The sequence below is a fragment of the Drosophila miranda genome, chromosome 2, assembly GCF_003369915.1.
Source record: "Drosophila miranda strain MSH22 chromosome 2, D.miranda_PacBio2.1, whole genome shotgun sequence".
In the NCBI taxonomy this organism is placed as follows: Eukaryota; Metazoa; Arthropoda; class Insecta; order Diptera; family Drosophilidae; genus Drosophila; species Drosophila miranda.
In genome coordinates, this window is record NC_046675.1 from 5,301,814 (window position 1) to 5,317,495 (window position 15,682).

The window sequence follows — 15,682 nt, forward strand, 5'->3', positions numbered from 1 at the left end:
CTCGTAGTTTGCTTGTAGTTTATGGCAGCTGCCGCATTTGGAACGGACTTAAACTGGCTTAAAATGCTTAAGCCACAAGATACAATACATCCAGATACTCGCATGACTCAGGGCAAGCGAGAGATAGACACTTTATGAAAATGAAAGTAGCACTCATTCAGGTCTTAGATACATGTGTGTGGTGTTTAGATAGATTTTGTCTCTTTGTAAATTTGTAAATATTATGGCCACTCGCTCCTAGGTAATTTGTACAGCCAGTTACCAGAGTACAGTAACTGTACAAGATTTTTTTAAACATAAAAAAAGTGTGTTAAATTAAATTTAAGCATAAATTCGTTAAGAATTCTGTTTTTTTAATTCCGCTCATATTTAATCCAAATAAAAAATACTTTAAAATGAATATAAAGTATTAAATTTATAGCAAAAATATTTCATTTATAAATGAAAATATTTATTTTTAATTTTTTAGTTTTTTTTTTATTATAATTAGGGTTGTATTTTGTATTTTTGATTATAAAATAATATCAGTGATACAAATTATGTTGTTTGCTGTTGTTGTTAGAGCATCTTATACAACAGTCACAGAAAAATTACAATGATTAAAAAAAATAAATTAAACTGCGTGTCATCCAGGGCGAAGAATTTGGATGAGGGTATAAATGTGAAATATATTTATTTAATTTAAATGTAAAGTATTTTTATCTTAAATACGAAATTAATTTATTTTAAAATGAAATACATTTATTTTAAATGTGAAATATATTTAATTCAAATATGAATTTTTTTTAATATGATTTTTTTTTTTTAATATGATTTTTTTTTTTAATATAATTTTTTTTTAATATGATTTTTTTTTAATATGATTTTTTTTAATATGATTTTTTTTAATATGTTTTTTTTGTTTAATATGATTTTTTTTTAATATGAAATTAATTTTTTTGTAATATGTTTTTTTTTTAATATGAAATAAATTTTTTTTAATGTTTTTTTTTTTAATATGAAATTTATTTCAATCTAATCAAACGCTATAAGCAAGCATATTGAAACACATATTAAATTTTGAGTGTATAAATATTAAAATGGTAAAAAATTTTTCTCGCGTGTCTTACATGTTTTTTTTTTTTCAAAAATCAAAAGAAAAATTTGCATACATTTTTTTGCAAAAAAATCTACATGTCTAAACATATTTGTTGGGGTGCGGCCGAACATGATAGGGGAGGGTGCTATATAGAATCGTTTGTCCAGACAAGAGCCGGCTTGCGCGCTTTTGGCAGACCCAAAACGCGTTTCAATTCAAAAAGGGGCTGGGGGGCGGTGGCGGTTGGGGCAAGTAGTGAAAGCGGCAGCATCTTTTACGTGGTATCTCTTGTCGCTGGTTTTCCTTAAGGCCCAAGTCGGGTCGTAGACCAGAGACGAGACTGCAATCATATTTCACCTCTGCGCCAGAGTTTGCTGCACTTGTCGTGGTCGTGGCTGCAGTTGTTTGTGGCTGCGGTGGCTATAAAAATAACTGAACAACCGAACACTTGCCATTGCCACACTCTTGGCCAAGTCTGGCAACGGTTTTGACGGCTGCTGGCCAGCCATCCACCGAAAACCGGCAGCCACTACCAAAAACGAGTTATTGTTTGCTTGATAGTACGAAATACTAGTACTCGTACTAGTACAAGTATCTCTAACTATTTTGTTGGCCGCCATTTAATTTCATTCATTGGAAAAACGACAGCCGCTACGGCAGCGGCCAAAAAGCAGACGGAAAACTTTGCTGGCTGTTTGTCGTAATACCCTTTTTGGTAAGGAGTATCTCTGACCTCTGAAGAGGGGGTTAAATTATGCCATAAAACCCTCATAAAACTTTTTTTTAATAGAAATTTTCCATTAATTTTGCGGCTTTATCTGAAAATTACCTTTTCTATATCTCGAATATCTTTGTAATTGTAATTTCTTCACCTCAAATTTCTCTTTCAAACCAAACGCATTGATCTAGCATTCGTTAGTGTTGGAAAACGTCCGAAAGCCAGGTGTTCAAAGAGCATTCTCTTCTCTTCTTAGAGCATTTAAACTTCGAACTTTTCCCCTTAGGTTTTTTCTCTCTCTCTCTTCAAGTTTTGCGTCTGTCTGATTTTGGTTTTCTTTTGAGTTTTTTTTCTCTCTTTTGTTGTCGATTGGTGTTTTTTTTTTCTTGGTGCATTTTCCTTTGGGGGACCATTGCAAGTCGCAAGTGATTTTCTTCATCGTCGTCTCCACTGGGTTTTAATGCCATTTTCGTGCCTTAGCTGTTGCTTCGCTGCCTTTCGGAGTTCAGTTTTTCCGGCTGCAGTTTTTCCCCCTGGTGTCTGCTGCGCAATTCAATTGCCGAATGATGGCTGGTGGCGGCTGGGGGGGCAAGGGAGAGGTAGGACAATGGCAAATGGGATGTGGTAATTACCACAGGTAGCTGACGTATGTGGCACGTTACTCAAGCAGGTGTTTACGTGCGTCTGCGGATCTGCTGTTTGCTTTTGCATGCAAGCGATCCGATATTGATGGCGAGGCCTAGACTATTTTCTTAATGTGTTATTTTTATTTAACATGCATGATTTTCCTGGTTTTTGTTGGCTTTGTTTATGTTTCGATTCTTGATTAATATTTATAAAAGAATGAAAGCAGAGACCTCTCAGCATTGGAGAGAGTTTTCTTTAGAAAGTGATTATTGAAAGTACGTAGATTGTACCAAAATTGTTCTAAAATATGTAGGTGGAGAAATAAAAATAAAAAAGATTCCTAGTATTTTTGTAATCGCCTTCGAACAACAACAGTATCCGCAAACAACATAATTGAATCTGTGATAATATTTCATATTCAAATAGAAATTGCAAAATATATTAAAAAAAAAAAAAAAAAAACAAAATAGATAGCGAAAATATATTAAAAGGTTTTTCCTATTCGCTTTCAAGCCATAAATTCCCGCTCACTCAAGACTTTTGACGTGAAAAACTTACATGAAAACCCACTCTGTAGGGTTAAGCCACACTGGGAGAAACAGGTAGAACGCGCGACGTAGCCATAAGAGCGGGAACAAACCATTTATTCAGAGAGAAGCCGCAAGTGAGGCGTGGAAGAGAGCCCACCACACACCATAGAGGAGCGTGCGAGGCATGAGAGAGAGCCTTTTATAGGCTCGTGCAAGGCGACACGAGAGACCATACCTTTAACTGATAAGCCACACTGTGAGAGAGGGAGCACTAGAGGCGTGACAGAGTCAAAGGCAGAGCTAAATAGTAAGATGAGTAACGACCATATCTAACAATATAACCCGAATTTTTTTGGCTGTCTTGAGCTTTCTTAGGTCTTTGTTGTAAAGCCATAAGATAGTTTGGTATCCACTGGATTCCGAATAGTATTTGTAGGGTATTTCTGTCTTCTTCAAGCATTTCTTCCCTTTTATTATACTCTCTCTCTCTCTCTCTCTCTCTCTCTCTCTCTCTCTCTCTCTCTCTCTCTCTCTCTCTCTCTTTTTCTCTCTTTTTTTATATCTCTGACATTTAATTGTGCATTTCTGTGTTTTAGCATTATTCTTTCGTCTTGTAATGGCGACCCACGCGACTCGCAGAAAAACCTGAAATCCGTCATAAGCTTGAAAGACATTTATAAATTGGTTTTTGAGTTGTTGTTTCTGTTTGTTGTTTTTTCGAGCGCACAACCCACATGATTGTATACAATAATGAATGAATGAACCCCCCGCCTATCCCCACATACCACTCCACTCCATGCGATATCTTTAATTGGCCTCAACATTGAAATGTCGAGTCGGTGGCATAATTATAGACAATAAATTATGATCATAGGCTATTTGCTCCGAGTATTGGCTTACTTATTCAGATCATATTTCCTTGATTTTCTTTCCAGTTAATGCTGCATATATGACAGACCCACACGACAGCGACTTCGACAGCGACAGCGACTGAGAGACACGTAAGTTGTTCAGCCCCCAACCCCACCCCCGCTCCGCATGAACTATAGAATATTTATGTAAATTTATATGTACACATATATTTTTCTTTATTAAAGAGTAAAACTTTGTCTGACCCCAATCCGCAGAGCAGCGTGCGAGGACTTAGGGGCAGGGTTTGGGTAGGGTCCTCCACTCCCATTTCCCAGTTGGGTTTCCTGTGCAGGCGGCAAACATTTTGTGGTAGATATGCAGATGTGAATACCCTCTAAGGAGGCCAGGAAATACAAGAATCTCTTCTAGGAAAGTCTTCTATGAAATACACCTAGGTTCAAGTCCAAGTCCAGTGACATTCAGTATTAAATGCACATTTATTCATCAAACCATGATCTATATCCAGCATCATACAATACTAGCGGGTCCTGCCACGTTTCGCTGTGGCTCACATTGTGTTTGCAAGGATATGAATTGAGGATAAACTCAATTGATCTCGAGCTTGGAACTCTTCTTTGACTATGAGAATTGCCTCTTCGCCTACAACGCCTGAGATTTCAATAAAAACTTCAAAAAATCAGTTTTTCAGACGTTCTTAACTGATGAAATCCCATACATTTTGCACTGCATTTTGATATACCATACAAGGGGGCAATATATAGCTCACATTCGAATCAATCAAACGAAATTTATTATTCAAAACTGTCCAAGGAGTCTACAGAACGACAGATGGGACCTCGTTCTTTCTTTTGATGGAGAAATACAATTCGAAAGATACCGTCGACTCCTTTTCCCCATGAAAGAGTGATAGGATAAAATGCTTTAATTACTTTGAACAACAAACGAATAACTCAAGACCTTTCCGACCTTCTGGACCAACCATTTTCGGTTTAATCCCTCTTCATAAGATCCTCTTCGAACACGAAAGTCACATTCGTATCGAACTGTAGCCTTTTCTTGAAGTACCACCGAATCATCAATAGATAATCCCCCGTCGGCAGCGGAACACGCAGCAGCTCGGGTCTTAGGTAAAAGTCCTTAATAATCTGTGGACCCTGTAATCGGAATCAGTTGAGATGTTTAGAGAAATACCCTCAAAACCTTACCACATAGGGGCACGTGTGATTAATGTTGGTGTACTCCTTGAAGAGCCCATAGACTATAGCCACCAGGGGATTATTTGGCTTTCGAAAATACTGACACGCATCGATTTTGACCTCGTAAAGCCATGGTCTATAGCCGTTGGCCCTTTGGAAAATCTGCGCATGAATCGAAACATTGTTGACTGAATGTAGAATCGTTCCATTCATATTGAAGAGCACTTTGTTACGACTGACGGCCTTCAGGCGACAGTAGTTGAACACGAACCAGGACTGGTTGTAGCTCTCGCAGACGAAGTTTGTAAACTTGAAAACCACCGCATCCTGTAAAGAATTGTGATTAATGAAGGACCTACACGAGTGGGGGATATATTTACATTATAATCGAATGTTGAAGCGAAAAATATTCCATATAGAACGATGAATATTAGCCTGGACTGCATGGCCCCACAACGATTGATCAATGAATGGCCAAATGATACCAATGATGGAGTCATTTTATACATATATCATCCTATCCTTTTATCTATCCACAAATCGTGATTGGTTTGCCTTTATTCCAATGGATATCAAATGAAAAGTAATTAAAACTGATTTATAATTTTTTTGTTTTTGGGCTAATAATCCCCCCATTTGTTATGGCCAGTTTTGGGATACATGCATTAACATTAATCTGATTATTAAACCAAACATGATCTGTGTACTGGGCCTTAAATTAGGCACTCAAAAGCGCTTTGTTCTGGATTTCTAGGATCATTCTTTGTGATCTTTATCGTATCTGCAAAATTGTGGCTTACACAGAATTTAAGAGGGGGCAAGGAGGTAGGAAAATTTGTCGAATAATTTGATTATTTCCAGTGTATTTTGGCTGTGCACTGTCCATGAATTGAGTACGATATTATTCTCTCTGTGTAGGATGAAACGGAAGTTCATTGCGTTTAGTCTTCTTTTTTTTTTCTGCTTTTACGTCTTCGTTACTTTGCGGATTCTTTGCCTTTGGTGATGAAATTATACACGATGGTCCGCTCCCGTAACGTGCTCCCTTTTAGGGTCTTCGTTTTTCCTGCGCTTATCAAACATCGCGTCAAAGCGCTCTCAGTAGTGCGGAGAGTAAAATAAGACCCGAAATGGAGTTAGCGGACCACCTCGAGAAAGTTCTTACGGGAAAACTCGCTCAAAGAGCACCGTAAAAGCGAGAGGCAATCAGGGCTGCACTGCTTGCTTTTGCTGAGTGCGTGTGGGAGGGGAAATGTGTGCCCTTGCGGGGTGTGGTGTGTAAACATGAAAAATGAAAGAGTTTTTATTGTTGCTTGCGTGGAATAAAATAAATAATTGATGAAAAAATGATTGAAAATAAAAGCAGGAGTCAACAAAAACAATTTTTGTGATAATTGAACTGGTAGCAGGGGGCAACTCTCGAAGAGTATACAACGCGTCGGCAGAGCTCTTGTTTGCCTGTTATACAATTGACAAAACGAGGAAGTGAGAGGCGGAGAGAGAGCCCCCATTGAAAGGATACAAATGAGAGCATGAGGAGGAAAAGTTGAGTAGAACACGCGTTAAATGATGTCAGCGGGATATATATACGTATGGAAATATATTCCCCCAAGGATGCTGTGCTGCGGGGCTTACGAATCGTTTAAGAACTTTACTCTCCCTCTCCCCACAGCGATGATGTCACTGGATAGAGGAAGGAGCCCTTGGGGGGCCAGGCTATAAAATTGATTTTGCATTAAAATTCGCTTAAGAAGAAATTCCGAAGAAAGTGCGAAGCCAAAATTCGTGGCCTGGCGTCGAAACAACACTAAAAATCAATTAAATTCCTATTTATATAATTTAAAAGAAATGAAAAAAATAAAATTTAGAAACAGGCGCCTCTCTCTCTGTCTTTGTGCCTCTCAATCTGTGGTTGGCTCTCGTGGCTCTGTTGGTTTGTTGTTGGCCAACCGCAGCGTTTGCTGACCCAATTTTCCCTGGCTAAGAATAGCGAAAAATGTTTCAAATGCTTGTCGGTTTCGAACATCGTTCTGCGTCAAATTACACTCGAGAGAAGTGCAGCAGCAGTTCACAAAAATTATACAAAAGAAAAAGTCTTTCAACAACATATTCGTTCTGGCACTCTCTCTTGGGGGATTATTGTAGAATTATTACAGCCATAATAGAAAGGTTTCCCGTCTTAAATGCCAGTCCCTACCATATTTTTGTCTTCTTGAAAATACTAGTGAATTCGTGACAGTTTATCCTCGCAATCTGTCAACGCTTTGACCATCTCTAATTAATTAAATGCATATAATTTATTTATTCCCCTACCCGTTTGCTGCCAAGTGAATTACGTGAAGAGACCGTTTCAGTACCCATTTGTTGGCGCCCCACCAAAAGCCGGCCACAAGTTTTATTCCAATCACAAAAACTATACGAATTTTGTCATCATTTTTCACTTGTCAGGCAAACCGAAAGAAAAGCGCCAGGGGGCGTGTATCCGTCTCTTTAATTGTCACACTCGAGTGCATAAATACGAGTGCATCTACCACTTTCCCTTTGGCTTCTCCGAATCCCCAAATCCGAAAATGATTTTGAGGCATTTCCGCATTCGTCGGTTTCGTCATAAATCAATTTGTTGCAATCTAAACAATTCTTTTGTGAATGTGTCTGCCTTTCGAGACGAGACGAGACGAGACGAGGCACACAAATCAATCAAGCGTCTCCCCATTTGCATATCTCTTTGTGCCCCAGAGGCGAGAATTCTTTAGTTCAATATGGAAGAGGAATTGATTGGAAATCGAGCTGTGAATTATTTGCCAAAACAACTTGTTTATGAATACTATGTTTTAATCAATTATTGTTTATAAAACAAACTTGTTTATTAATACTATATTTTAATCACACAACAAATATATTCTCTTCTTATTTATTAGTTTATTTTCTTTGCCAAATTTTTACCTAAAATGTTGGGAAAATGCATTAAATTTCCGTCCATTGGAAATTATTGCTAGATTTAGGATTGTTATTTGTTAATTCCCAAACAAATTTGAGGAAATATTCGTGAAAATATTAGTAAGAACGTTGGACGCTGGACTCGACACGAAGAGAGATATTTTTCTCTCTTTGAATAAAAGTCAGTCATGAAACCTTGCTCTCAATAGCTAAGCCATACTGTAAGAGAGAAAGAGCAAGAGATGAAGATATAAATAGTGCGTTCTCTTTAAAACTCCGCCCACACCTGCTAAGCCACATATAATTTCGTACTCACAAAAAGCATTGTTTTCTTTGCCTAAAGTCCAGAACGCTTTAAATTTTCGTCACATTTCTCGTATTTTGTTCCTTCAAAACTGAACAAATAAAAATACCAAAAATATATTCAAATTACGTGACTTTCATGTGCAAATCACAGCCAAACAAAAAAAAGGTTAGAAAGTGTTCAAGAGCTTTCTTATCGACGGTGTAGCTCCCCCACAACTCCCCCTTCGGTCCTCCTTCTGGGCAAACGCTGATGGAAACATTTGTTCGATGCGTTCTCGCTTGTAGATACAATATCTATAAATCTATAATTAGAGGTGTTTTTTTTTCATGTTTTACGTTCTTTTTTTTTTGTTGATTGTGACAAAAGTTTTCACCTTGTTTCTTGCTGGAATGATTCCCTTGTTGGTGGTTGATGGTTTCCTGACTTTTGTTCGATCTGTGTCTAGCCGTATCTGTATCTGTATCCCCATTGTATCTTTGTCAGGGAATGCCCCTTAAATATGATTCCACAGCAGTGGCAAAGCCTCATTACCGATCAAGTGGCTCCTCAATGCACAACGTAATGCAAACGATTTGAAAATTTCAATAAATAAATAAATAATAAAAAATATAAATATTATAAAAAAAATAAAAATATAAATATTATAAAAATAATAAATAAAAATACAAAAAATATAAATGTCATAAAAAAAAATATTTATATAAAAATTAACATTTATAAAAAAAAAAAATATTTATAAAAAAACCACAAATATAAAAAAATTAAAAAAAAAATATTTAAAAATAAATAAATATAAATAATTAAAAACAAATATTGTGACAAAAAATAAGAAAAGATTTCTTCGGGTAAGATATAGAAAATTTCGGAAAAAGTGAAAAATTTAAAAAAGAAGAAAACTAATTGATTTGATTATGAATGGCGGGCATTGGTATTTTCCTGGCCACAAGCCAAGTGTTTTTTTCTTTTCCTTTTTGGAATATTCAATCTAAAATTTCTTTCCCTCCCAAGAGAGAGAGAGAGAGAGAGAACCTTGATCTTGTCCGGCAACAGTAGGGGCAATGTGCAAGGCTTTATAAACGATGAAACAAAATGTGTTTTCTATCCGTCTAATCGTTTGTATCTCTGAGTAATTTTTGTGGTTATTTCTGGGCCGCCCACACTCGAAAAAGTTGTGCCCAAAGATGAGTCATTGTTAACCCTCGAACCCGAATCCTGGAAATATGTCCACCCTGTTTTTCAATTTGAATTTCCCTCCCTGCCTCAACAAACAAAGCGTTGGGCGACGATGGTCTCCACAGACAACAAAAATCGATAAGCGCTAAAGTTTTCATTTTCGTTGGACTTTAATTTTTATCATCGCACACCGCCCCTCACCAGCACCACCCCCAATGCCCAAGAGGTGACATAATGTTGTGTCCCCAACAAGGCTGTTCTTTTAAGAGAGACAAAAGCTGTGGAGAAAGAGAGAAAAAAAAAGGGAGAGTGGCAGCCGTCGAGCTGTCGCCAGACCCACGCCCCGCCCCCCCGCATCCTTGGGTGAGGTCGTGTGCGTGCTCTTTTTACGACTTTCTTGGCGCCAATCCTCGACCCGAAAATCGAATAGACGATGAGCCATCAGGAATTAGAAATGTTTTTGGCATTGACAATGGGATTTGCAGTGTGGGGTTTTTGGGGAATAATATGCCAAGAAATATGGATATCCTGTGGAATTTCCTCCTTCAAATATGGGGAATAATAGGCCTAGAAATATGGATATCCTGTGGAATTTCCTCCCTCAAATATGGGGAATAATAGGCCCAGAAATATGGATAACCTTTTGGAATTCCTCCTTCAAATATGGGGAATAATTGGCCCAGAAATATGGATAACCTTTTGGAATTTCCTCCTTCAAATATGAGGAATAATAGGCCTAGAAATATGGATATCCTTTGGAATTTCCCCCTTCAAATAAGGAGAATAATAGGCCAAGAAATATGGATAACCTTTTGAAATTACCAAGCCTGCCTTTGTTTCATTTCTGAATAGATTTTTGAGTTCTCAAGCAACCTTTTCGAAACACCTGTCTCCGGTCCCCCTGACACAACAAATCCCAAACCCCGAGAGAGCTCTAAAATATCGCACGTGATTTCAAAATTTTCGTCAGCTTTCTTTTTGATGATGAACCTGGCTCAAAGGCCCACGAATTTGGGCAAACAGAACGGAGCCGTGGTGCTGGAGGTCGTGAAGGTGCTGGGCCGTCCCGTCACCATCGCGGAGGTGGCCCAGCGGGTGTCGACGGTGTACAAGCTGCCGCTGGACATCATCCAGCCCGTGGTGGCCTATGTGCTTCGAGCGGGCGAGGCCAGCGGGTTCTTCGAGTGCCGCTTGGGCTGCTACTCGCCGGTGCCCAGCGTGGTGGAGCAACTGAGTCGGGACGTTGATGAGTATGCGGCCAAAATACTTGCCGGGGGCAAGGCCGAGATCTCCCCGCTGATGCTGAAGCTCCAGCGGTTGGACAAAAACGCACTGATCCCCGGGAGCAGACATCGTCTGGTGTACCTGCACGATGCGGTACATCCAAAGTGGATATCAGTCGACGATAATGAATGAGAAGAATCACAAAATAAACCGAAATTTAATCCCATTCGAGGCTTGGAAAATGGGGCAATGACTCGTCCTTGTTTTGTGGGGCTATTGTCCTTTGTGTGCGCGGGGGACATTCACATCACGTTCCACATGCCACGTTCCACATTCAACACTCAACAAACACTCACAAAGAACAAACAGCTGCGGTTTGCAGGCAAAATACTACTCCACTTTACAGTGCCCCATCTAGGTGCCCGCCCCCCCTGGGTCCTGTGTCCATTGTCGGGTTGTTGCCTGTCTAGAAACCCAAGGAAAAGTTCAGACTCGAGCTGCAGCGTTTTACTGGCTCATTTGCCTTTGGCTTCTGTCTGGTTCACTTGTCATTGGGCTCTCCAAAAGATACCCTACAGCGGGGAGTATGCCGCTTGCCTCAGAGGAAAAATAGGCCCCTCCGACGTGGCCTGGAATCGGCAAGAGTTCCTCAGATCATCCCTGTTCAGGGAGAAGACCCATGACGCCCCCCACCTTGCAGGCGATGATCATTAGGTTCTCCACTCCTGCAGGCCGCTCAAATACGGCGAGCACGTCTCCGTCTCGTTTCCAACTGCTTTGATTCCTCCCAAACAAAATACATGTCGTGTGCCTTACCGAGATTGAACGTTGAGTCTGTTAAGAGTGGTTTTTTTGTGTTCGTTAAAGGGTATTGGAATGGTTCGTTGTGGACCTCCCTGATTACTTCCAGCACTTCCTTAATGCCAGCACAGAGTTCTTTCCTCTCTGCTCTTTTCTGCTGTGCCTTGTTTACGGGTTTATTGTCGTCCCCTGACCCCTCGTCGTCATCTCATTATCGTGGCCTTTTGCATACGAGTGTTTTATGGTCTCTGCTCTGATTTAATTAATTGAAGAATAATGTTCTCAACGAAATCAGAAACACAAATCATCCATACGAAGGCAAAACCCCACAAAAAAAGCTCTGTAAAATGATGACAAAGACAAAAGTTGACTAAGAAATCTTTTTGTTCCGAGAGAGAGAGAAAGAGAGATACAGATGTGACATTGAGGTACAGAGAGAGAGCGATGTGGCGCCGGGGGATGTGCATTTATTTCTGAGAATATTTCAAAAGTAAAACGTGTACTTTGTTTGTATTTTTTATGAGGAAGTAGCATCCTGATGATGGTTCGTTGACTGCCAATCAGGTCGGTTTATACTCCAGCCAATGAAGGGTATAGCCAGCGTTTTTTGGGAGGGAAAAAGGTCAACATAACGACAGTTTACAGGGAGATGCCCACGACACGGAGTCCAGCCAATCAATGACTCAAACTGGCATTCAAATAGGGAGTTATCTAAGCCCTTTTGGGATAGCCTTCGCCTCAGCGCTGAGTCGGTACCCAGAATCCGAAAACCTACACAAAAAGCTATGGTACTTCATCTGACCTTAGAACTGTGAAACACTACTTTTTCCAGGAAATGTCAAGGACAGATATTTCCGAAAACTAATTCGACATTAAAATCGGGGAGATGGGAGAAAGAGATGAATATTTGGGTAGTTTTAAGCCAAATTCAAAGGTAAAAACAAATGGAGAATTTATTTTGAGAAGTGCTTGAGATCTACGCTCCGTATTCAGACACAAGTTTTTCAATCAAACTGTTTCCCCATAATAAACTTCGCACACCGCTCTCTCCCCTTCTCGATTGCAGAATGAGCCGCCAACATCAGCGGCACCATCAAACGCAGCAGCAGCAACAGCTGCAACAGCAACAACAGCAACAGCAACAACAACAGTTGACGGTGCAACAGCAGCAGCAGCAACAGCTACTGATGGCCGAACATGCGGCGGCTGCCGAGGCCGCGGAGCTGTTCGATCTGCTCTGCGTGGCCACGACAATGCGACAGATCCTGGCCCTCCATCGGACCATGTGCGAGGCGGTGGGCCTGCGGCCGTCGCCGCTGAACGACTACTACCCGAAGCTGAAGGCCAAGGTGCGCTCGTGGAAGGCCGCGGCGCTGTGGAAGAAGTTTGACGCCCGGGCCGCCCATCGGGTGTACGGCAAGGGCACGGCCTGCGCGGGCACCCGCGTCCTGGTGATCGGGGCCGGACCGTGCGGCCTGCGGACGGCCATCGAGGCGCAGCTGCTGGGCGCCAAGGTCGTGGTGCTGGAGAAGCGCGACCGGATCAGCCGCAACAATGTGCTGCACCTGTGGCCCTTCGTGATCACGGATCTGCGGAATCTCGGGGCCAAGAAGTTCTACGGCAAGTTCTGTGCGGGGTCCATCGACCACATCTCCATACGGCAGCTGCAGTGCATGCTGCTGAAGGTGGCCCTGCTGCTGGGCGTCGAGATCCACGAGGGCGTCAGCTTCGAGCACGCCCTGGAGCCCGGCGGCGATGCCGGCGGCTGGCGGGCGGCCGTGACGCCCGCCGACCATCCCGTCTCGCACTACGAGTTCGATGTCCTGATCGGGGCGGACGGCAAGCGGAACATGCTCGACTTTCGGCGGAAGGAGTTTCGCGGCAAGCTGGCCATCGCCATTACGGCCAATTTCGTCAACAAGAAGACGGAGGCGGAGGCCAAGGTGGAGGAGATCAGCGGCGTGGCCTTCATCTTCAACCAGGCCTTCTTCAAGGAGCTGTACGGCAAGACGGGCATCGATCTGGAGAACATCGTCTACTACAAGGACGAGACGCACTACTTTGTGATGACCGCCAAGAAGCACAGCCTGATCGACAAGGGCGTCATCATCGAGGACATGGCCGATCCCGCCGAGCTGCTCGCCGGCCCCAACGTCGACACCCAGAAGCTGCACGACTATGCCCGCGAGGCGGCCGAGTTCTCCACCCAATACCAGATGCCCAACCTGGAGTTTGCCGTCAATCATTACGGCAAACCGGACGTGGCCATGTTCGACTTCACGTCGATGTTCGCCGCCGAGATGTCCTGCCGCGCCATCGTCCGCAAGGGCTGCCGCCTGCTGCAGTGCCTGGTCGGCGACAGCCTCCTGGAGCCCTTCTGGCCCACCGGCTCGGGCTGTGCCCGCGGCTTCCTCTCCAGCATGGACGCCGCCTATGCTATCAAGCTCTGGTCGAATCCACAGAACAGCACCTTGGGGGTGCTGGCGCAGCGCGAGAGCATCTACCGGCTGCTCAATCAGACCACCCCGGACACGCTGCAGCGGGACATTAGCGCCTACACCGTGGATCCGGCCACACGCTATCCGAACCTCAATCGGGAGTCGGTCAACAGTTGGCAGGTCAAGCATCTGATCGACACCGATGACCCGTCGGTGCTGGAGCAGACCTTCATGGACACACAGCATGCCGGGCCGCATGTGGAGACGCCTGGCAGGCGGAAGCGACGCAGCGGTGGTGAGTCCTGGGACAGGCATACCCCTGAGCACCTTCTAAGGCAAATAATCTTTCCATTCCGCACAGATTCGATGCCCCAGGGCGCTGCGCTGCTCCGATGGATCGCTGCCCAGCTGCATTCGCATCAATTTGTGCCTGAGCTCAAGGAGCCATGCGATGTGCTGCGCAATGGCCGTGTACTCTGCGGCCTGATCAGTCGGTAAGCTCTTCTTCGACTTGTACTCCTTCCACCACTAATCTCCTGCTTTCTGTCTTAGATATCGCCCCGATCTAATCGAATTCGCGGTCACCAAGGACATGAGTCCCTTGGAGTGCAACGAGCTGGCCTTTGCCGTCCTGGAGCGAGAGCTGGGCGTTAAGCGGATCATGAGTGCCAGGCAATCGCTCGAGCTGACGGACATCGAGTCTAGGATCTGGCTGAACTATTTGGATCAGATCTGTGAGCTGTTCCGCGGCGAGATACCGCACATCAAGCATCCGAAGATGGACTTTAGCGATCTGCGGCAAAAGTATCGCATCAATCACACGCATGCCCCGCCGGACTTCTCCAAGCTGCTGCAGATGAAGCCCAAGGCCAAGTCGCCCATGCAGGATGCCGTCGATGTGCCCACCACGGTCCAGCGGCGCTCGGTGCTCGAGGAGGAGCGGGCCAAGCGGCAGCGGCGACACGAACAGCTGTTGAACAGCGGCGGCGCCGGGACAGGCGCTGCCGGAGCAGCCGGAGGAGGAGCTGCCGTCGGCGGCGCCACTGCAGGAGGAGGAAATCTCCACCACGTGGGTATGTTGATAACCATCATACATCGTGATCTCACAGACAAATAATGATCTCAGAGTGGGCTGCTGTATTTTGCTGCTGCTTTTTTTGTAATAAAATTCGATTATATAGTGGTGTATCCCCCCTCTGGTTCATCATTTGTGCATCGCCCGATTCTCCCGGCTCTATCTCTTCCCCCTCTCTCTCTCTGTCTTTCAGGGCAAAACGATACGCCCCGTCGCTCGAAGAAGCGTCGCCAGACGTCCGACAAAACGGCCAATATTGTGAGTAGATGCTGGAGATTAATTAAATCATGGATTGGTTGGGTAGAGAATGTACAATCTGGTTGAAAAGTGGCTGGGGAAATGGTCACTTTTCAGACAGATTTACAAGATATTTTCATATACATATGTATATATCATAGATTGATTTGTAAAACATTCCATACAAATTGTAACATAAATAATCATATCCATTGAAAACCGAAACATAAACCAACAAGAGAATAATCTGTTCCCAAAGGTTCAGCTAATACTGAGAACAGCTCTCTGTCATGAACTCTCGACCGCCATAAGTGCATTCGAATCATCCATCAATGAGGTCAGTTCGATCAGTGTCCAAGTGGTGTCCAGTCCGCCCCTCCCGCTCTATGTAACCCCCCTTCCCCACCCCCTAGTAGCTCTTAGTCTTAGTCTCTACCGTTTTGTGTCTGTTTCATGCAATCAATCACA

At 43.0% G+C, this 15,682-nt stretch overlaps 3 protein-coding genes across 14 annotated transcripts in view; 2 read left to right on the plus strand and 1 right to left on the minus strand.

The window, feature by feature from the left end:
• Positions 1–15,682, plus strand: part of LOC108155526 (F-actin-monooxygenase Mical) — a 52,944-nt gene that overhangs the window by 17,840 nt on the left and 19,422 nt on the right. For 2 of the 12 annotated variants that reach the window (XM_017286383.2, XM_017286384.2), the window contains exons 1-5: positions 12,307–12,398; positions 12,531–14,197; positions 14,264–14,396; positions 14,455–14,975; positions 15,171–15,235. In XM_017286383.2, coding sequence (XP_017141872.1) covers positions 12,364–12,398; positions 12,531–14,197; positions 14,264–14,396; positions 14,455–14,975; positions 15,171–15,235 — 2,421 coding nt within the window. In that variant the 5' untranslated portion in view covers positions 12,307–12,363. Of the gene's footprint in view, positions 1–3,888; positions 3,955–9,051; positions 9,112–12,306; positions 12,399–12,530; positions 14,198–14,263; positions 14,397–14,454; positions 14,976–15,170; positions 15,236–15,682 lie in introns of those variants that run through there. The other 10 variants (XR_004472130.1, XM_033390153.1, XM_033390149.1 and 7 more) reach the window with 8 other exon arrangements.
• On the minus strand, positions 4,816–5,468 carry LOC108154010. Its single transcript, XM_033390167.1, has 3 exons — positions 5,403–5,468; positions 5,032–5,349; positions 4,816–4,980 (listed from the first exon to the last, which is right to left on the minus strand). Exons 1-3 carry the CDS (start codon positions 5,466–5,468, stop codon positions 4,816–4,818), a joined length of 549 nt encoding a protein of 182 aa, XP_033246058.1.
• On the plus strand, positions 10,250–10,916 carry LOC108155527. The gene has a single exon (XM_033390155.1). The coding sequence runs from the start codon at positions 10,421–10,423 to the stop codon at positions 10,853–10,855; it is 435 nt and encodes a 144-aa protein (XP_033246046.1). The 5' UTR covers positions 10,250–10,420; the 3' UTR covers positions 10,856–10,916.